The sequence below is a fragment of the Terrapene carolina genome, unplaced genomic scaffold (assembly GCF_002925995.2).
Source record: "Terrapene carolina triunguis isolate 2854851 unplaced genomic scaffold, T_m_triunguis-2.0 Scaffold68, whole genome shotgun sequence".
In the NCBI taxonomy this organism is placed as follows: Eukaryota; Metazoa; Chordata; order Testudines; family Emydidae; genus Terrapene; species Terrapene triunguis.
Window position 1 is genome coordinate 23,560,903 of NW_020664419.1, and position 21,655 is coordinate 23,582,557.

A 21,655-nucleotide genomic window follows, 5' to 3' on the forward strand; every position below is an offset into this window, starting at 1 on the left:
GGGGTGCAGGAGAGGGTGAGGGGTGTGGGCTCTGGGAGGGAGTTTGGTGCAGGAGGGGATTCTGACCTGGGGCAGGGGGTTGAGGTGCAGGAGGGTGCATGGTGCAGGCTCCGGCCAGGAAACGCTTACCACAGGTGGCTTCCGGCCAGAGGTGCAGCAGGGCTCAGGCAGGCTGCCTGCCTGCCATAGGCCCAGGCCGCTCCCGGAAGCGACCAGCTGCTGGCACGTCTCTGCGCGCCCCTGAGGGGAGGGGGACAGCGTGTCTCTATGTGTTGCCAGCACCCGCAGGCACTGCCTCTGCAGCTCCCATTAGCCGGTTCCTGGCCAATGGGAGCTGCGGGGACAGTACTGGGGGTGGGGGCAGTGTGTGGAGCCACTTCTCCCCACTTGCCGCCAGGAGCCGCAGAGATGTGCCAGCAGCCGGCCGTCTCTGGGAGCGGCATGGGGCCACAGCATGCAGGCAGCCTGCCTGAGCCCTGCTGCGCCGGGGCCCCCCTAGCCCAAGGCCCTGGGCTGCAGCCCCTAAAGTCCCTGCCTATAGCCACTAGTTACTTTACCTTTTCCTAGGGTATTCCTTTGCCCACAGGCAACCACCAGATAGTTGTTACTAAGGCCATTCCATTCAAAGAACTTGTTTACATGGGGCTGCTAAGGTCACCAAGCCTCACTGCCTCAGGAACTAAGAGTCCCCAAATCTCTCCCAATTTAGGTCATTAAATAGGCCAAAGAGTTCATATTTTATACTGAGAATCATGTCAGAATAGGGTGGTTACAGTGATCTTTAAAGATACCACAAGTATTGTCATTTTTAATGTTTTTGTGCTGTAAGAGAAAGACCATCATATTTGTTCAGTGCTGATGCAAACAGCTGCTAGAGGAAGCCATTTGCAGTGCACAACAAGTTTTATTAGTCCTACAAAATGCAGGAAACTATGCAACATGCTCTGGAGTGCCATCTACTGGCACTGTATTTATTAACTATTTATATCTACGTAGATATAGAGCACGCCTATAATAATATTCTACTGAGAGCATGTAAAACAGGGGTTCTCAAACTAGGTGTCATGACCCCACAAGGGGTCGTGAGGTTATTACATGGAGGGTCGCGAGCTGTCAGCCTCCACCCTCAAACCACACTTTGCCTGCAGCATTTATAATGGTGTTAAATATAAAAAAAAATGTGTTTTTAATTTATAAGGTGTGTCACACTCAGAGCCTTGCTGTGTGAAAGGGGTCACCAATACAAAAGTTTGAGAATCACTGATGTAAAGTCAACCATCAGTGGAAGTGTCTATACCATGCTGTTAGTACAGATACTTACGAACTGCTCCATTGTGAATACGAGCAGACATGCTCACTATGAGCCTTGCACACACTTCAGGTAGAATATGAGATCCAACTTCTGAAGCAATTTCGACACAGTGATACTGCTGGTACTCATCTAGATCTTTTTGACTGCACAGGTTCTCCACTGAACTGATTCTGGGAATAAGTCCAAGCTTTGGAGTTGACAAAGAAAGGAAAGGGCGTTCAGAAAATTATAGTTTACCAAACTCTGCTACTTCAACTCTGCACTTCATGGTTGGAAACCCTGAGCTCAGCCATTGCTAGACCTTCCATTTTACTGTTCCATCACCCAAATCTACATTTATTCTAAAGTTTTGGGTGTTGCCCTAGATTTTGAGATAAATGAGTCTGCATTATGTATATAGAAAACCAAATTATGGTATGTCCTCAGAATGATGTTTGTACAGAACTGCTGCTGAAGTCAACTGTATCTGCATTTGTGAATCTAGAGGCAGAATTTGGTCAACATTTGTACATGCATTCTTGAGAGAGAGAAAAGTAGTTTGAAGAATTGAAGTCCAAACTTGGTCATTCTCCCCCCTTCCCTCACCCATCAAACTCAGTTTTACGAAGATTACCAGAGAAACTGATGTTAAAGTATTTTAAAATTTTATCTGGAAATGAGCACAAACCAAATACCCACCTCCAAACGTCCTTGAAACTTGGGAAAAGTTTGGATATAAATTTCAAGTGTGACTCCCAGCTCTGCAATGAACCATTCCAAAACTCAAAATATGAACACTTCTGGGAAAAATCAGATCTAAATTTAGATCCAAACTCCAGGATTCATCTCTACGCATATCCAAAATTTTCCATGAGGATCACACATATTAGCTTAGATTTTTTAGAAAAGCTGTGCACAAAGACCTGTGTGCATTTACCCTACTAATGATTGCACTTCATCAGTAAACGAACAAATGATCAATTATACAACCAACTGGCTAGTAGCATGTGCAATTACTGTGACTGGACATACAGTTATAATATTCAGACACAGAAATTAGTACACAAATACAAATCTGTATTTGAACATGAAAATATGTACACCCAATACAAATTAGTGTAACCACAAGCAAGCTTTTCTGATTTTTTTGATAAAATTTGATTTTAAATGGTTAAAATAAGAGTTCTAAAGGCTGTTCACAAAATATTTTGAATATGCCTCTGTCAAGGAGTATGAAACAGGTATAAATATTATTAAAAGGAAGTATGTAACAGGATTACTTACTGAATCAATCAAGATGTATGATATAGTCTTTGGATCAGAGGCAGAAGGCTGTGATAAATAAACATCTACAAAATACTCTACTCCTGGGTCTAAGCAGATAGGAGTATGCAGAAGTGCAATTCTGTTTAGAAGGAATAAATACAGGAGTCAATGTTCCTTTATCAGAGAGTTAATAGGTATAAAGTATTTGCCTAAGAAAATATTTAAAGGATGTAAACAAAGATTTGATAAGTCTTCTGTGTTCACATGCCTTATTACATACACATGGTCAGGAGAGACTAGATCCTGTGTGGGAGTTTGAGATGGAGGAGTGTGCAATTGACTGGGGCTCCTATCTAGGACAATAATACAAATAATAAATAATAATCGGTTGGGTGGCTTAATTTCATCAAAATAAGTGACAACCATTCAGTCACTGTAATGATTCACTGTAGAGTGATTTTTAAGATGATGAACTTTTAAAAACATTCTATTTCTTGCTGGTATCCCAGTCCTGGATCTGCCAGGAGCAATGTTCACCTGGTCATTCTGAGGATATTTGTGTAACTCGTTATTCACATTTGTGCACTTCCTACCATTCTTTGGCTGAGACATTAAACTGAAGTTGTTTCCTTCTGTTAGCTATGGAAGTGCAAGTTAAAAACCTTAAGGCAGTTCTGAAAATAGGAGAAGCCAGGGACATCCTTGGGGTCTCTTGGCCAAATATTTCATCTCTTTAATGAGGTAGGTTCTAATGCCCAACACTGTGTCTGAGTTATTGGTCCCGTTGCCAAAAGGGTCACTGTCAGGAGCTGGGCCTGCATTCCTTACTCAGGCAAACCTTTGACTTATGTGGAGTTTTGCCTGAGTCAGGACTGGTGCATCAGGCCCTCAGATTGCATCCTACAGCTGCCCGGTACTTTGGTGTAGCAGCAGTGAGAAAGGCCACATGCCCTGTTCTAATTCTGAGTACATTCCATTCATATTCTCATGCATCTATCCCTTTGCTACAAAACGCCTTCGAGAAGAGCATTTGAACACTGAATATTTAGAGTTGTAAAGAAGGTAACATCCTCACCTCTTTGTAGCTGGCAAAGCCAATGCGTGTGGCTCTTGCAGAAGTGCCTTGTTTCTGCAGCGATCACTTGTCAAAGCGCCAGAGGGGTTGACCGCAATACTTCCTATCCAGTCTTCTAAAGACTATACATTTGGGAAGAAAGTTGTGATCGTTTTCAAAAATACCTGAAAAATTTGCTTTTTCTCACATGCACATCAACCTGCCAATGTTACTGAGAGCCAAGCTAAATGATAACATATTGCAGTAATAACCACCGCATTCCCTTTTGTTCATTACATGATATTTTTTAGAATGTTCTTTACTGAAAAGTGCAAGAGAAAAACAATGGTTAGTGTAATCCAAAGAAGTTAGAAATGGAGGGTCAGCTCTTGAGCTGTGTAAATGGGTATAGTTCCAATAAAGTCAGTGGAGCTGTGCCCAATATGTCCCAAGAGGTTCTAATACAGAGTTCAGCACATAACTTTGCTCAAATTGCTAGTAAGTAAAAATGAACTGAGATAACTTTGTAATGAGATTCTTAAAATTCTAAATGAATTGTCCAAATCTTTACCTGTGAAAATGTATATCATAGCAGCACAATACAAAATCACAGACTCATCCAGAGCCGATTCTTGCACTCTAAATCAATGGGAGTTTTGCCTGACTCAGAATGACAGGAGTGGCTCTCTATGTAGATTAGTAAACTGTTTAAAGTATAACAGTCATAAATGATAACCTGAATGGTGTTGTTACTGTAAATATCTGAGAAGTGAAGGAAAAAAGGATGTTCAGGTGGGCCATGTACAGATGAGCAACTCACATGTGGTTTATAGGAATAATTGCCAATGGTTTAATCACATCTAAAATGATTATGCATTTTTCATGTGTCAGACATGTGGGCACAAGACAAAGTCAAATCAGGGGACACAGATCAGGAATTCTGGAGGGTGAGGTCTGCCCAGAAAATACTCCCCAGTTCTGGTTCTGTTTTGTTTTATGAATGACAATGGTATGTGGTGCGGGGGGGATCATGTGGGGTCAGTGATGCAAGTAGAATCAATTTCTTACCGGTACAGGGGGAGGGGCACCAGCTAAAGGGGGCATGTGGCCTCCCCACGTGACCGTCCATGTGACTCTTCCCTGCCCTGCCCCCAGCCCAGGGCCCCCATGCTCTCCCTGTTCCCTCCCCATGATCCATCCCATGTTACCTGGGGGGGGGGAAGGCTCAGTCCTCCTCCTGCTGCGCCCGAGACTTCAGAACCGCAGCGGGGAAAGGAGCAGAACGTGGGGCGGCAGCTCCTCCGGCGCAGCTCTCTCGCCCCCAGCCCCGCCCCCTGCCCTTCCACTAGGGTGACCAGGTGTCCGGTTTTCAACCGGAACACCCAGTCGAAAAGGGATCCTGATGGTTCCAGTCAGCACCGCTGACCAGGCCGTTGACTGTCCGGTTGGCAGCACTGCGCAGCGGGGCTGTCAGGCTCCCTGCTAGTCTCCGCACCGTGCAGCTCCCAGGAAGCAGTTGGCATGTCCGGCTCCTAGGCTTAGGGGTGGCCAAGGGGGCCCGCATGCTGCCCTGCCCTCCGCCCACAGGCACAGCTCCCATTGGCTACGTCAGGGCAGGGGACGAACTAGCGCAACTCGCGAGCACTCAGCAGGCGGTTGTTGAGGGGTTGTGGCGCACGCCTCTCCCACTGCTGCCAGCCCTCTTCTCATACTCCTGTGGCTGGGCTCGAGCTGTGGTGCATGCCCTGTGGTGAACCACGGTCTGTCGCCCCATCGCCGGCACCCAGGAGTTTAAGATATTTATCCCCATCTCCGAGCGCTGGGAATGGGGCTGCTGGAGGAGATGGCAGGAGAACGAGACAAACCCAGTGCCCAGCCCATCCCGGCAGGCTCAGGGAGTCAGGGGCAGGCTCGGCCCGGCAGCACCGCCTTCACCCCAGCAGCACCACCACCCCGGCCTGGGACAGTCCTCCTGAGTCCGCCACTGGCCCTAGCAGCCCTGAACTCTGGGCAACTCCTCCCCCCCAAGCCCTGCACCCCCATCACTGCGTCCCTCCCCATCCCAACCCCCCCGCATCCCTATACCCCTCACTGTATCCCTCCCCAACTCCCTGCACCCCCATATCCCTCACTGTATCCCTCCCCATCCCAGCCCTGTATACCTTACAGCACTCTCCCACCCATCCTTTCTACCTCCCAGAGCCGCTACCCCCTATGTCCCTCACCCCCTACAGCCCTGCACCCTATTCACCTCCATACACTGCTGCACTCCCATTATGTCCCTATACACCCCTGTGACCCCTACATCCTCCTGCACCTGTAGCCTTCTGCCTCCCACTGCATCCCCATCCACCCCACATACTCCCCACACCCCTCCTCTCTCCTTCACTGCCCCCTCTCACCGCCACCCTGCTCTCATCCTTGGCCTCTTTCCCTCCCCATCCTCTCTCCTCCAGGGAACACACGTGTGTGGGGGGAGAACCCATCGCTGCCCTCTCAGAAGGACAGTGTGTGCTCCTAGCTAGCATGTGCTGCCTGTGGCAGCATATGCACTAACTAGCTGTGGCGCACGAGTGGGTCTGGTAGCCGGACCCTTGTCCTAGCGCTAGGTTGGTTATCAGAGCCCGTTGATGCATAATTACTTCCCCCCTACAGGCCACTGCGAAGCACATGGCAGGTTTTTGGCCCTATATATTCTATTTATGGGACACAAATATGATAGGATAAGGCTGATAGTTTTGTAGAAATCAGCCCCATTTGAAAACAGATGTGTCAGTCCAAAGCTCTTGTTCTTCATTTGTCATATTATTGCCCTAGAACAGCATCTCTTAGGAAAGTATTTAAATGGTGAATTAAAAGTCTGAATTCAAATACCTCAGGTTCATAACGAAGAGCGATATCAAAGTCCATTGCAAAGGGAATGTTGCTGATAGTAAATCTTAATCCAGCGCCATTCAGGACACGGGCAAAGCCAGGACCTGTCCATGTGACAGGTTTGCCAGGGGTGGGCTCCCTGAAAACAATATCCAGAGCAGAGTTCCTCCCAAATTGAACCCAGCCCTGCAAGGAGATAGTGACATTGTGAATAACAAATACAGGAAAAAGATAGGTGCTTCTGCTGCGCAGATTCCTAGTTTCTGCAACTAGTCAGCATCATTTTGTAAACACGCTGAAGATCTGGTCCTCTAAAAAAACTCATATATATAAATTAAAGTTATAGTCACACCTAGAAAACCTCTCTTGCTCTTTGTCTGGGGATTGTGGGAGCTTCTGGAAGTGAGACTGTGTCTGTTATGTACTTTGTGCTCTAGCTGGGTTTCTGTTAGTCGGTTTGGTTTGGTTTGGTTACTTTCGGTTTCTTTGTTTCAGGGGTATTGTTGGTCCCCCCCTTTTTTCCTTGGGGTGAGTTGGTGGTTTTCTCCATGGGGTTCACTTCAGATGGGTTTAGTGGTTTGACCTGCAAGCGTGGGGTTCAGGGTGTGCCTGCTGTCTCCTGCACTGCAGAGGATGTGTTGCTGAGCGTTGGTAAGGTTATTGGCTGTGCTAATATAAAATCTGCCTCTTGAATAAGCAAATCTATAGTGACTTCCCTGGCCCAGGAGCAGTTTGTGAATCATTTAGTACAGTCAGGACTCTGGGTCAAGGAGTCTTTTGTTCAAGTATTTCCCTTGTTTACTCCTGCTAATAAAGTAGTTTTTTCCAATGTCCCCCTTCCTTCACAATGAGACATTGGTATCTGCTCTCTCCCACTATGGGAAGATAGTTTCTGCTGTTAGGATGATTCTGTTACGCTGCAAGAAAGTAGATGTGGGGCATGGTGTGTCATTCTGCCACCAGTTTTACACGGTTCTAAATAATCTGCAACAGCCCTCGAACCTAGTTTTAATGCACCACATAGATTATACAATATTTGCTACCTCTGAAAACATGAAATGTTTCTAGTCTGGTGACCCTGGTCATTTGAGGGGTTCCTGCCCATGCAGTACTGGATATGGGATCCCCTGGAGAGAATGTGGAACCCCAGGATAATGGGCAGGGGGCTGGGACATCAAGGGACCAGCAGGAAACAGAGCCTGCATCTGCACTACCAGACTCTATTCCCCCCTCACTGTAAGTGGTCTGCCATTGTACAGGGAGGAGCACCCCCCACCCAAGCACATCTCTGTTGTGACCCCATCATTTGTGCAAGGACAGAAGTGAGTCCTGGAGGAGCAATTCCCTGCAGAGGAAGCAGAGACATGCTCTAGAGATGGGGGTGAAGAACAGACCAATCAGATGGATTTATGGAGAATTATTTCCAAAAGGTCTAAGACTTTGGAAGCCCCTGAGCTGCTGGCAGTGGCTGGAGATGGAGCTGTGTGCCCTGAGAAGGAGGATAGCCTTGCACTGGGAGGTAGCGCCATGCTTGAAGCTCTCAGTGAGGTACTGTCTTCCCTTGGCATGGTGAGTCCTCAAGCCCCCACTCCTGCATGGTTGCACTTATGGGTCCCAGCCTAAGGCTGAACTGCCTACCACTCTTGGGGCAATAGATATGCCAGCTACTCCCACTGAATCTCCCTCCTGCATGAATGATATGAATGTTCCAGCGGTGGCTCAATGTTCTTCTGAGCTGGTTGAGTCTGAGGGAGATGAAGAGGACAATGATGATCTCTCTGACTTCTCACTGGTTCCTGATGTCCCAGTCAGTCAGCTACATAGGAAGGGTGGTACAGTGAGAAGGAGATTAGTGACTTTTTGGATAGACCTAAAGGGAAGCAGTGAGTTGAGGTTGAGGCCTATATTCCTGATCTGCAGTGCTTTGTTCACTCTGCCGCCTTTGTCTTGAGAGATACCTTGGTTGATTGCAGGAAACATTTCCGTCTCAAAAAGTTGTTGAGTAAAGTGAGGAAGCATGCAGGGGTTGTTCAAGATATACAGGCCTCTCCATGGCTTATTTTGTTCAAAGTACTTCCACTTTCCATTGTTTCTCTCTGCTGTTGGCTCTCTACTAGTCGCTATGGTGCTGCTCAATTTTGGCTCTCTAAATAGTAATGGGTGCCGGGATGGTCATAAAAGGGCACAACTCTTCGAATTTCTCAGAGAAAAATGTGCCGATGTTGTCCTTTTGCAAAAGATGCACTCAGACCCTTATAAGGAGGGGAACTGTTTGAAGGAATGGAAAAGTGAAACTTTCTTGAGCCATGGTTCCAATGTCACTGCTGAGGTAGCTGTTCTCTTTTCCCAGGATGCTGGGGCACAGATCCGCTCTGTGAAGGAGACTATGCAGGGGCGGCTTCTCCAGGTGGATACACATATTGGCACTATTGTTTTTAATCTTTTTACTGTGTATGACCCTATTCTGGGGCGAGATCGTGTCTCCTTTCTGTAGACACTTGCCTATTCCATGCTTGGCTGTGACCCAGATACTACTATTGTGCTAGAAACGGATTTCAATTGCACTGTAGATTATGTTTTAGACAGGAACCATGAGGAGCCAGACCCTCAGTCAGACAGGGAACAGTCTCCTGCAGACCTTTGGATTAGTAGATGTTTGGAGGTCCTCTCACCCCACTCTTAGAAAGTATTCTTGGCTGAACGCCCAGCTCTGGATTGATTACACGTTTTATACATTGACTTGCAACTTGGACGCTTTCTGGCTGACTTGGTGTGTTAACAATATTTTGAACCTGGTGATGATAATTAAGGCTATGATTTAGTCACGGAGGTTGCGGAAGTCACAGAATCCGAGACTTCCAGTGACCTCCGTGACGTCAGCCTGCAGGGTAATCAGGAGCTGCAGGTTCCCCCACTTCCAGTGGGAACAGGGAGCTGCGGGGTACCCCTGGAGCCTCTGGTGGCCCCTGGAGCTCCCAGCTGCCATGGGTGGTGGGGGAATCCCCAACCCCCCGGCTGCCCTGGGTGGTAGGGGAACCCCCAAGCCCCCGGCCGCCGCAGACAGTGGGGGAACCCCCAAGCCCCAGCTGGCAGAAATCCCTGGCTGCTGGCAGGGCAACCACTCAGCCCCCGGCCCCTGCGGGCAGCGGGGGAATCCCTGAGCCCCTGGCAGAGACCCCCCCAAGTCCCCAGCCACCATGGGTGGCGGAGAAATCTGAGCCCTCGGCCAGAGAATTCTGCAGCTCCCAGTTGTGGCAGGGAAACCCCTGCAGCTCCTGGCCTGCTGCCGCCGGGGGTACTCCGCAGCTCCCGTCCAACATGGGAGGTGGGGGCACCCCACAGCTCCCGGCCCCCACAGGCAGCGGGGGGACCCCCAAAGCTGCAGGCAGCAGGGGTACCTGTAGCCTCCAGCTGCTGCAGGCAGCTCCCAGTCCCTGCGCAGCTGCCCAGCTTCAGGCAATGTGGGGACCTGCAGATCCCCATTTTGTCAGGTATATTTTTTATAAAAGTCACAGACAGGTGACGGCTTCCGTGAATTTTTTTTTTTTTTTTTGCCTGTGACCTGTCCGTGACTTTTACTAAAAATATCCATGACAAAATCTTAGCCTTAATGATGATGCTTTAGTGATCAATATTTAATCTTCACTTAATGTTTAATGTGTTTTGCTTTATTTCATTCATGCCTTTTTGCTTATATATTGCAATTTTATAACATTTTAAAATACTTTTAATGTAATTTTATGTGAATAAAGGTGTCATCTCTCTCTCCATCTCTTTCTCCCTCTGTTTTCTAGATATAACTATAATCTATATTAAAATAGGGTTAATAGACATTTCAGGCTGTTTACTCACAGACACATTTTTTTGGGCAGTCTATAATCCATGACTGCAGATGTTTATAATTGGAAAGCTGACAATGGCTTAAATTGCAATGACGCTAATAGGTATGATGCAAGTATCCATGTAAGTCTCAGAAGTTGAAAATGAGCCCCCTACTAGGCTACATTTTTCTTTCTAAATAAATCTCTGAATTTAAGCCTACAGCTTGCCCACTAAACATGGCAAAATAAGCCTCTGTGCGTGTGTGTGTGTGTGTGTGTGAGTGAGAGAGAGAGAGAGGATTATAAAATATCCAGCCCAATTGTATATGAACAACTGAATTATTGTATCCCATTTGCATAAGGATTCTGATACACAAGCCTGTAAATTCCAATTTCATAGTCACCAATGGTTTAACCCATTCCCTAAACCAAAACTCTTGTTGCAATATTAAACATTAGCAGCATTTGTTGCAATTCTTTGTTGAACGATTACTGTAGTATCAGTTTACCTGTTCCAACCCCGGTTTTCTTATGCTTCGTTTCTTGCTCCTGTTTAATACAATATTTCCATTTTCAATGGTGAAATCATATCCTTGCTGCTGAAAATATACATCACACCTTGGTAAAGCTGTTGGTTTAACCTGAAAAGGAAAAATCGATGATTTATGTGACAGCGCAGTTTGAACAATCGTTAAGCATATATGGCTATGTAAAAATGAAAATCCAAACAATAGGCTATAGTCTCTCTTGGAGTAAATGGGTGCAGCTCCAAGAATGTGGCCCAATAAGCATTGAAAATATCTCTTTTTCGCAATGCATATGTCTTCACTGCAAAAAAAACCTTGAATTAGCTAACTTGGGTTGAAACAGCTGTGAAGACACAGCACCTCAACTTTTAACTTCGGTTAGCAGCTCAAGTTCAACCCCAGAGTCCCCCTTGAGTTGCTAACATGAGTTAAAAGCAGAGTTGCCATGTCGTCACTGCTGTGTAACCCTAGTTAGCTAACTTGAGTTAAGAACACACTTTTATCTGCAGTGAAGACATAACCACCGTTCCAACTAGCTTTTATTGCCACATAAAAATTGGCATTCCACACTCTGTCCCAGAAATCTGTTTTCTATTTCATTACTGGAACATAGGTTGATTACTGCTTGTGATTATATCTGATTATTTTCAGATATGCCAAGCAAATAAATATTTTTTTTATTTAAAGCCCTGCTTGTGGCTTCTCAAGGACACATAGAGAAGAAACATTTGTAGAAATCTTGGCAGAAGAAGAGAACACATTCCAGTAGAACCAAAGCTTGCATTATGGATGCACAACAGCAATGTCTATATTAAGAAACTATTTTAAATCAATAAAAGACATATGGACTGGCTCAGTTATGTGAACTTTTGAAGAATCTGGACTAAGTTCAGAGTCAGTGTATGCAGTGGTGTAAGCGAGTCTAAACAAGTCTATTAGAGCTTGTGACGTTGCACCTCATAATGCTTATAGAAATATGCTTATGAGTGTAAATATGACATAACTGGAATATGTTTTATGCTAGATATGCCATGTAACATAACTTTGCAAAGGTTATGTTCTACTGAATATATTCATCCTATTTGTATGCATGTATCATTTTTACATTTGACCTTATGAGCATTGGCTCATATGAGCATTGTATTTAAAGTGTTTGCTGTAGAAAGCACCTAAGGCAGATTTGGTCAACATAGTGTGAAGGGGTTATTTAAGTAACTGGGAGTACTTGGCTAACAATGGACCTTGATAGACACCAATCCACATCTGAGCTTTCCTGGGAACGTTCGGGCTAACATGTGGGCAATGGCTCAGACTGTAGAGAACTGAGTCAGGGATCGACTTTGGGACCAATCTTATTTTTTTTTTTTTATTACTGACCTTGGCACAAAAAGTGGGAGTATGTTAATAAAGTTTGCGGATGACACAAAGCTGGGAGGTATTGCCAATACAGAGAAGGACCGGGATATCATACAGGAAGATCTGGATGACCTTGTAAACTGGAGTAATAGTAATAGGATGAAATTTAATAGTGAAAAGTGCAAGGTCATGCATTTAGGGATTAATAACAAGAATTTTTGTTATAAACTGGGGATGCATCAGTTGGAAGTAACAGAGGAGGAGAAGGACCTCAGAGTATGGTTGATCACAGGTTGACTATGAGCCGCCAATGTGATATGGCCGTGAAAAAAGCTAATGCAGTCTTGGGATGCATTAGGTGAGGTATTTCCAGTAGAGATAAGGAGGTGTTAGTACCATTATACAAGGTGAGACCTCATCTGGAATACTGTGTGCAGTTCTGGTCTCCCATGTTTATGAAGGATGAATTCAAACTGGAACAGGTACAGAGAAGGGCTACTAGGATGATTCGAGGAACGTAAAACCTGTCTTATGAAAGGAGACTCAAAGAGCTTGGCTTGTTTAGCCTAACCAAAAGAAGGCTGAGGGGAGATATGATTGCTCTCTATAAATATATCAGAGAAATAAATACCAGGGAGGGAGAGGAATTATTTAAGCTCAGTACCAACGTGGACACAAGAACCAATGGATATAAACTGGCCATCAGGAAGTTTAGACTTGAAATTAGATGAAGGTTTCTAACCCATCAGAGGACTGAAGTTCTGGAACAGCCTTCCAAGGGGAGCAGTGGGGGCAAAAGACATATCTGGCTTCAAGACTAAGCTTCTTGATAAGTTTATGGAGGGGATGGTATGATGGGATAACCTAATTTTGGCAATTAATTGATCTTTGACTATTAGCAATAAATATGCCCAATGGCCTGTGATGGGATGTTAGATGGAGTGGGATCTGAGTAACTACAGAAAATTCTTTCCTGGGTGTCTGGCTGGTGAGTCTTTCCCACATGCTCAGGGTTTAGCTGATCACTATATTTGGAGTCGGGAAGGAATTTTCCTCCAGGGCAGATTGGCAGAGGCCCTGGGGGGTTTTCGCCTTCCTCTGCAGCGTAGGGCATGGGTCACTTGCTGGAGGATTCTCTGCACCTTGAAGTCTTTAAACCATGATTAGAGGACTTCAGTAGCTCAGACACAGGTTAGGAGTTTGATACAGGAGTGGGTGGGTGAGATTCTGTGGACTGCATTGTGCAGGAGGTCAGACTAGATGATCATAATGTTCCCTTCTGACCTTAAAGTCTATGACTCTATGAGTCATGCATGAATATATGACTTGTCCATGTGACTCCAAAACTCCATCTTGTAGCTGTAATTCTACACAGGGGGAGAGAGGAGTTTCCACCCACAAGAGAGACTATATAAAGCCCTGGAAAACCCCTCCATTTTGTCTTCAGCTGGCTCAAGAGATAGCCTCTCCAAAAAGATCCCCAAAAAGATGCCTGAAAAAAACTGGAACAAAGGACAGTAACTACACGGGTGTGAGTGATTGCTGGACCCAGACTAGGAAGAAGTCTAATCTGTCAAAGAAGCTTATTGAAACATCTCTGAGGGTAAAATTTACCTGCATTTAGTTTCTTACTGTATTAGGCTTAGACTTGCGTGTTTTATTTTATTTTGCTTGGTAATTCACTTTGCTCTGTCTGTTATTACTTGAAACCACTTAAATCCTACTTTTTATATTTAATAAAATCACTTTTTACTTATTAATTAACCCAGAGCAAGTAATTAATTCCTGGGGGAGCAAACAGCTGTGCATTTCTCTCTATCAGTGTTATAGAGGGCGAACAATTTATGAGTTTACCTTGTATAAGCTTTATACAGAGTAAAACGGATTTATTTGGGGTTTTGATCGCATTGGAAACTGGGTATCTCAGTGTTGGAGACAGGAGAATTTCTTAAGCTGTTTTCAGTTAAGCCTGCAGCTTTTGGGGGACGTGGTTCAGACCTGGGTCTGTGTGTGTAGCAGGCTAGTGTGTCTGGCACAACCAGGCAGAGCACTGAGGTCCCAAGCTGCCAGGGAAAATGGGCTTAGAGGTAGTCCCAGCATATCAGGTGGCAGTCCCAAGGGGGTTTCTGTGACCCAACCCGTCACGGAGCTATCCTAAAGCTGGCATTAATGAGCAGAGGAAGACCCCCACCCCTCACATACAGGAAGCCACAGATGGGATAGAACCACTGAAAGGTTCTTTCTAATCAAGTGCTGTGGCCAGAGATGAAGGCCTGTGCCAGGCACCTCAGCACTCCAGAGTATCCAGCTGCTATCATGGCCTCTCGGGCTCTTTGGCAGCTGGCATAAACCTTCAGGATGCTCTAATTTACACTCGGGACTGGCCAGGTACCTGGGCAACTCAAGACTGAAGGAACACAAAGGGCACCTGTGGGCACCTCTCCACACTTCACCAAGGGCTCCCTGGTTACAGTCAAGGACTAGGGCCAGGGAGTGTCAATCAGTGTAATTTACACAATGAGGAGTGTCATTTAAAATTACAGGGGAGGGTGAGGAACCCACTTTACATGAAATCATCTTCCATCCTCCTTTTGGTTGCTTTCCCCGCTACAGCACTCTCCCCTTTTCCCTCAGCATTCGACTGACACCAACCTAGACTGCCTTATACCAGTTTACACCACCTTACGCATTACCTCTGAATACCGCACATAAAAGTGAAACATACCAAAGGTGCAGATCCGGAAAGTGGCTTTGCATGCTCTGCTTCATAGATATAATAATCCAATGGTAAAAAGAAGTAGCCTGGGGCTGGTTCTGTACATTGACGGCCCACAATGTTAGGAAGACAGTCACACTGCCCATCACTTGATGAACACCTGGATGAACAGGTGGGAAAGAAGAGGTGTAAGAGTCTCACCAATGCACATATGTTACCACCATACACAGGGGGTAGCTATTCTACCTTTGCTTTTATTCTTATTGTTCCTTTCACTATAAAATTAACTCAATTTTTAAATATTTTTCCAGCAACCACTATTTCTTGCTTGTAATGCTGGATTTTATTCCAGTGCTTCCTTATTAATCATTTGGGAAAGGTATGTGTCTGTCACCCTTGCTTGCTCTACCAATTCCACAAACTGCATCATGTCCTGTATTCACTAGCTTGGTTTTACCTAACCATGTGCATAGAAACATACTGCAGGAGTTGCTATATGGGACCAGACCATGCACTCTAGTAACCTTTTTCCTGGAGTAATGAAGACCCTGACACAGCAAAGTATAGGGCCAATGTTTTCAAATGTGAGTGGCCTAAAGTCCGGCATTTTTTTAAAGCAACGGAACTCCATTTGAAAACCAGGCTATTTATTTAGGTGCCTAAACATGAATGTAGGAACCCAAGTTCAAAAATATTGTTCCAAACTGTACAATGTTGGGGGCCCTGTGCATCGGGAGTCAGGTTGGGGTGGTTTGTACTTTTCATTTAACTGAGCTTGAATTTTAACGATTTAAAATTTGCTTCAGAGAAAAAGATAAGGGCATGTCTACATAAATACTTACTGCGTAGCAAGCTAAGGTGTCAATCTACCGCTGTCCAGTGTGCTGCGCACAGACTGTACACATGGACCCTGCTGCTGCACACTAGAAGTTCCCTAGTACGTACTGACATTTCCTGGTCATACTCAAATCCATTTAAACTTCGCTAATAAAGTCACAAAATCTTATACACCAGGGTGATTTTACATTGCTCACACACGATGAAACTCTGTCTCTAAACTACCGGTTCTTGGTTTCTTCATTAACCACAAGATCCCTATCAAAAAGGTGCAATATATGCTGGTGTTAATTCAATACAATCAAAAGGAGAAAGATACTTTTAAATGAGAACTAAATGACTTACAAGTTATTGTGGGCTCCACCAATGTCACAGCCACACAGAGAACAGCCATATAAATTATTCCCAAGCCCCCAGTATCCTACCTATGATAAGAAAGGAAAATGTATTGATTTTTGACTGTGACTATTTAACAACTTAAATTACAACAAAAACCCCAATCCTTTTTGACTAAGAAGAAACTCTACTCTCATTGGGACTATCATTCGTTTTCTTTCTGCAAAAGCTGGTGCCAGTATACTTGGCTGCACAAATGTTCACAAAAAGGCCCAATCACGGATGAAGCTCAGTCATTTAAAATTTCAAGTGAATATTCATAGACAATGCTTTTCAATACTTGTCCAACCCTAACTGTTCCCACCTATATTTTCAGCCATGACAGCTTCCCCCATAACAGAACATAAAGGGCACAAACCATCAAGTGTTTTTAACAACAGTGAGTATGGGTAGTCTCACAAGGAATTATCTCCACCGTCACTCAAGGCTGTCATAGTGGGGACATGTTAGAAACTGCGGATGTCACTCACAAGGCAGTAGACACCTGCCCCATCCCCACTGGAGTCTGCTGGGGGATGTTCTTGGGGCAATCTAACTATCTCTATAGGGGTACAGCATCTGCTGGTTTAGTCATCTGAATCCTGCTCCATTGAAAACAATGGGAGTTTTGCCAATGACTTCAGTAAGAGCAGAATCCGGCTATGTGCCAGCAAGCCAGACCTGGATGAGAACATGGTTGGATCAATTGAAGCACCACAGAGGTCCGTCTCCAGGTTGCTTTAATTAGAATGGGTGGAGAGACTCATCTGAGGGTTCCTTGTAGCAAGGACTATTTGTTCTCATGCCCTATCACTCTTTTTTGTCTAATTCTATGATAAATGTTGTGGCCTATGGGCCATTTCCACTTGGAATTGTGTTGTGTTCCCCTTTAACAGGATGTCCATGGCAGAGGCCATAAGGAGGCAGGACGTGGGCAAGGCGAAGACCTTTGAGGATGTGTAAAACAGGATGCTACATGAAGCAATAACAAAAGCCTCCTGATTACATACAAGGCATTCATCACAATGTGGCCCTGTGACAAAGCGCTGGCAGAGGCACTCTCCAGTCACTGGATCACACATCGAGAAAGACAAGCTCCCAGAAGGGTTGCAGGTGCAGGCTGCAAGGAAAGAAACACATAATCACCTCCATTAGTGCCAGTGCAGGAACGAGCCCTACTCTGACTTTTGGTGTGAATTTGAAATAACCATTGCATTCAACTATCGGGGGAACAAACTGCAGAAGACCAGCTTCGGAATCCAATTAATACTTAGCAAACCAGCTGTTTCTGACGGGCAGATCATTTTCCTCCGGTATTTTTGGTGGGCATCTGGAAGGAGAAGCTCTGCTAGTATGCAAGGGATGGCTCTGGCAAAACATGTTGGACTCTTGGAAGAAGTTCTGTGCAGTGGTTTCTGCTGCATTCTTCATCTTTGCTCCACTTTAGTATTCTCACCATTGCTGAGCCTAACCTCTGCCTTTATTACCCTTATTGTTATTTATTATTTGATAAGCACAATGTGTTTGCAAAATTTGACAGTCCCTGAGGAGGACAAGGATGCACAATGTCACTTGAAACTGGTTCAAAGAAGTGATTGGCTGAAAGTTCTTGAGAATAATGCAGTCTGCAGCCTTTTGATACCCAGCGTGTCAGGTTTGCCACCTACTTGATCTTTACCAGCCCAATGTACAGGGCCTCCTAAATCATCCCCAAAAGAGTGCTCTCACATGGTAGTGCAGACCTCGTCTGTTTTGTTTCTGTTCCAGGTGGGTTTATATGGACTTCATGTTCATGTTTTTATACCCTAAAAATATGAATGGAATGTTCGGCGGGGGATTTTGATGACATTCCCCTTTTCCTCTGTTTAAAAGGCACTGGTTTACCTGCCCAGGTAAATAGTTTCTATACGCTTTTGAAATACTAACCCAGGACATGACTCTGCAAAATCTGACATAAGATGCTTGCAATGAATATTTGTCTGTGTCACTAACAACCTTACAAACTGACAGCAGAACATTAGAACCTGGGATAGCATGAGTGCTGCAAGCCAGAAGGGCGGTGCATTGGGGGAAGGCATGCTGGGGAAGTCTTGCATGAAGCCTACCTGCACTATGAGTGATTCAAGCTAGTCTCCTTCATGATTACCCAATTACTCTGATACTTGTTTAATATAAATAAAAATGTCACCTGTTTGAAATCCCCCTTATCAAAGGAATCAGATCACATATTTAATATTCCTTCTATTTAAAAGACAATGGGGCTAATTCTATACCATGTTTTTGGCAAATCGTATATTTCTAGTCCTACTCTCCTTTATAGACTGGTCTCCTTTATTGGGGGTACCTGATAACAGTCTTCAAATATGTTAAAGCTATTATAAAGAGGATGGTGATCAATTGTTCTCCATGTCTATTGAAAATAGGACAAGAAGTAATGCGCTTAATCTGTAGCAAGGGAGACTTAGGTTGGATATTAGAAAAAACTTTCCAACTGTAAGGATAGTCAAGCTCTGGAATAAGCTTCCAAGGGAAGTTATAGAATCCCCATCACTGGAGGTTTTTACAAACAGGTTGGACCAGAGGCGCTAACTTTCTGGTTTCCCTGGGGTTGTTCGACCCCTGCTACACCCCAGGCCCCACCCCGCCCCCACCCTCCCTCTTCCCGCCCTGTTCCTCCCCTCCCCAAGTACGCTCTGCCCTTGCTCCACCTCTTCCTACCACCGCTCCTCCCCTTCCCTCCCTCAGGGCCTCCTGAACAGCAGATCACCAATGGGCGGGAGGCGCTGGGGGGGAGAGGGAGGAGCTGATCAGCAGGACCCACCGGCGGATGGGAGGCACTGGAGGGGTGGAGAGGGAGGAGCTGATCAGCAGGGCTGCCAGTGGTTGCTGAGCACCCACTATTTTTTTTCCGTGGGTGCTCCAGCCCTGGAGCACCCACGGAGTTGGCACCTCTGGGTTGGACACATACCTGTTAGGAGTGGCCTAGGTTTACATGGTTCTGCCACAGTGCAGGAGACTGAACTGGATGACTTTTCCAGGTCCCTTCCAGCCCTACATTTCTGATTCTAGGATTCATTTCAGATAATTTCCAGGAAATATTACCTGGTGCAGTGACGGCAGACAACCTGATGTGACTTGTAAAGGGGCCAGATTTATTTTTTATCTGCCTCTATCACATAAAATTAAGTTTTGAAAGGAAAAAAGAAAAAGATCATAGTTTACGTACGCTGGCAGCCAAGAGGATCACTGCCACTCAGCCCATAGTAGCTCGGCCTGCACATGTCACAACGGATTCCCTCAACGTTTTTCTTGCAAAGGCACCGACCAGCAATAGTTCCAAGAATAGGGTCTGTACAGCTTTCACACAACCCACTGTATAATGTGCCTTCTGGGTCACAATCACAGGCTACAAACACAGAAATTCAAAGGCAGATGTGGAAATAATGATATTTAGAAATACTCATTAAAATGCAGGTTCCATAACTGCTATTATTAATTACATATTTGTATTCAGGTAGTGCCCAGAGACTCCTGTCAGGATCAGGGCCCCAGAGTGTTAGACACTCTACAAGCAAAGCCTCATCTTAACCAAAATTATTCCAAGGGCCTTCCAGGCAAAACATACTGGAGGGGGAGCTACCCATCCCTTGAAGAATGCAAATGCTCCCCTCTTCTCTTTGTGCAGAGGGAGGAGTCATAGCCCCATCTTAGTCATTCCCCACCCTCTTTCAGGTACCTAGCATCTAGGAAAAAGCAAACAATACACTCCTGAATAAGGTTCTGGTAAATCCATCTTGAAGGATGCAAGGTTTTAGGGAACTCATTGTGTTCGCCTCTTCTCTTGCTCCTGCGCGGGGGCTGGCCTGAGTCTGGCCATTTATGGCTATTCATATTTACGCTGATTTGTTACAAGAAAGATATCTTCCCTGCTGGACTTCAAAGCTGAATTCAGTGATGAGCCATAGTTGAAATTAATGCAGGTTCTTTTTCCCCATTACCTTGAGAATGCTGTTAATCAACTGGTCTATACAACGCTTCTGCTTCTGAGGTAGGCCAACATTTTAACATCTATATTGATTATTAAGTGTATCGATGAAGAAAGCACTTGGAGAGTGTAGCAGCTTACAAAGAGAACTGGAAATATTTTATTTTGATCCAATCATTGCTAGCCATTTGTAAAGGGGGGAAAGAACAGCGCACTTACGGATGCAGGCCCGAGGGTCTGAAATTGTTTTGCGGGGATCCCGGTAAAAGAAAGGCTTGCACTGATCACAGTGTTGCCCCATGGTATGGTGCTGACAGTCTTCACATACGCCGCCACTGATGCGATCATTAGCTATGTACACGGCCATGTCAAAATGGCATTGGTCTGAATGGCCATTGCATTTACATGCTAAAACAGAAAACAAAGTGTGGTTTATTTAAGAGCCGGCACATTTTGATTCATACTTCTGATCGTGCTCCCACTGGAGTCAATTATTAATGTTAATATTATTTTTTAATTTGTATTACAGTAGTGCCCCAGTGTGTCACTCATGACTACGGCCCCATTATGCCAGGTAATTTACAAGTCCAGGAGCTGTACATAGTACCATGCTCAGAGAGATTACAATGTATAGCCCAGATCCTGCAAACAATTACACTATGCAAGTTAGTAGTTCAACTGACTTCGGTGGGATTACGCACTTGCAAAAAGCTAAGTACATGGATCAGTGTTTGCAGGATTGGGGCCTAATTGAAGACAAAATGGAACCAGTGAGTGTGACAAACAATAGGAGGGAACCAGGGCCGGCTCAAGGATTTTTGCCGCCCCAAGCAAAAAAATTTTTGGCCGCCCCCCCTTTTTTTTCGTGCCCTCCTGCCCCCGGCCCCACCCCAACTCCACCCCTTCTGAACCCCTTCCCCAAATCTCCAGCCCTGCCTTCTCCCCATGGCATGCTGCATTCCCCCCCCCCATTGCTTCCTGCGGGCCCCCCATGACCTCCCGCCCTAGCTCACCTCCGCTCCGCCTGCTCCCCCGGGCACGCCGCCGCTCTGCTTCTCCCCCCTCCCTCTCAGGCGAGGGAGGGGGGAGAAGCGGAGCAGCGGCACGTTCAGGGGAGTAGGCGGAGCGGAGGTGAGCTAGGATGGGGGGCGCAGGAAGTAACTGGGGAGGCGCAGGAAGTAACAGGGGGTAGAGGAACCGCTCCCCGCTCCAGCTCACCTCCGCTGCACAACCGCTGCCTCCCCCAAGCGCCCGCCGCTCGGTTTCTCCTCCCTCCCTCCCTCCCAGCCTTGCTGCACGAAACAGCAGTTTCGCGCATGGCAACCCTGGGAGGGAGGGGAGAGAAGCGGAGCGGTCGGGGGGTGCGCAGGGCAGCAGGCGGAGGCGGAGCGGAGGCGAGCTGGGGAGGCAAGCTGGGGCAGCGGGGGCACTTTTTCCCCATGCCCCAGAGTCAGCGCCTATGATGGCCGGCGCCAGAATGCCGCCCCAAGCACCTGCTTGTTTTGCTGGTGCCTGGAGCCGGCCCTGGAGGGAACGGAGAGGAAGGACGAGGG

At 45.9% G+C, this 21,655-nt stretch overlaps 1 protein-coding gene across 1 annotated transcript in view; it reads right to left on the reverse strand.

Moving 5' to 3' along the window:
• LAMB4 (laminin subunit beta 4) overlaps nt 1-21,655 on the reverse strand; it is an 83,877-nt gene that overhangs the window by 36,303 nt on the left and 25,919 nt on the right. Inside the window, exons 10-19 of the mRNA XM_029910831.1 lie at nt 20,322-20,510; nt 19,344-19,523; nt 17,128-17,237; nt 16,088-16,167; nt 14,915-15,065; nt 10,816-10,947; nt 6,486-6,671; nt 3,633-3,754; nt 2,576-2,696; nt 1,322-1,499 (exon numbers count right to left, since the gene is read on the reverse strand). Coding sequence (XP_029766691.1) covers nt 1,322-1,499; nt 2,576-2,696; nt 3,633-3,754; nt 6,486-6,671; nt 10,816-10,947; nt 14,915-15,065; nt 16,088-16,167; nt 17,128-17,237; nt 19,344-19,523; nt 20,322-20,510 — 1,449 coding nt within the window. The remainder of the gene's footprint in view (nt 1-1,321; nt 1,500-2,575; nt 2,697-3,632; nt 3,755-6,485; nt 6,672-10,815; nt 10,948-14,914; nt 15,066-16,087; nt 16,168-17,127; nt 17,238-19,343; nt 19,524-20,321; nt 20,511-21,655) is intronic.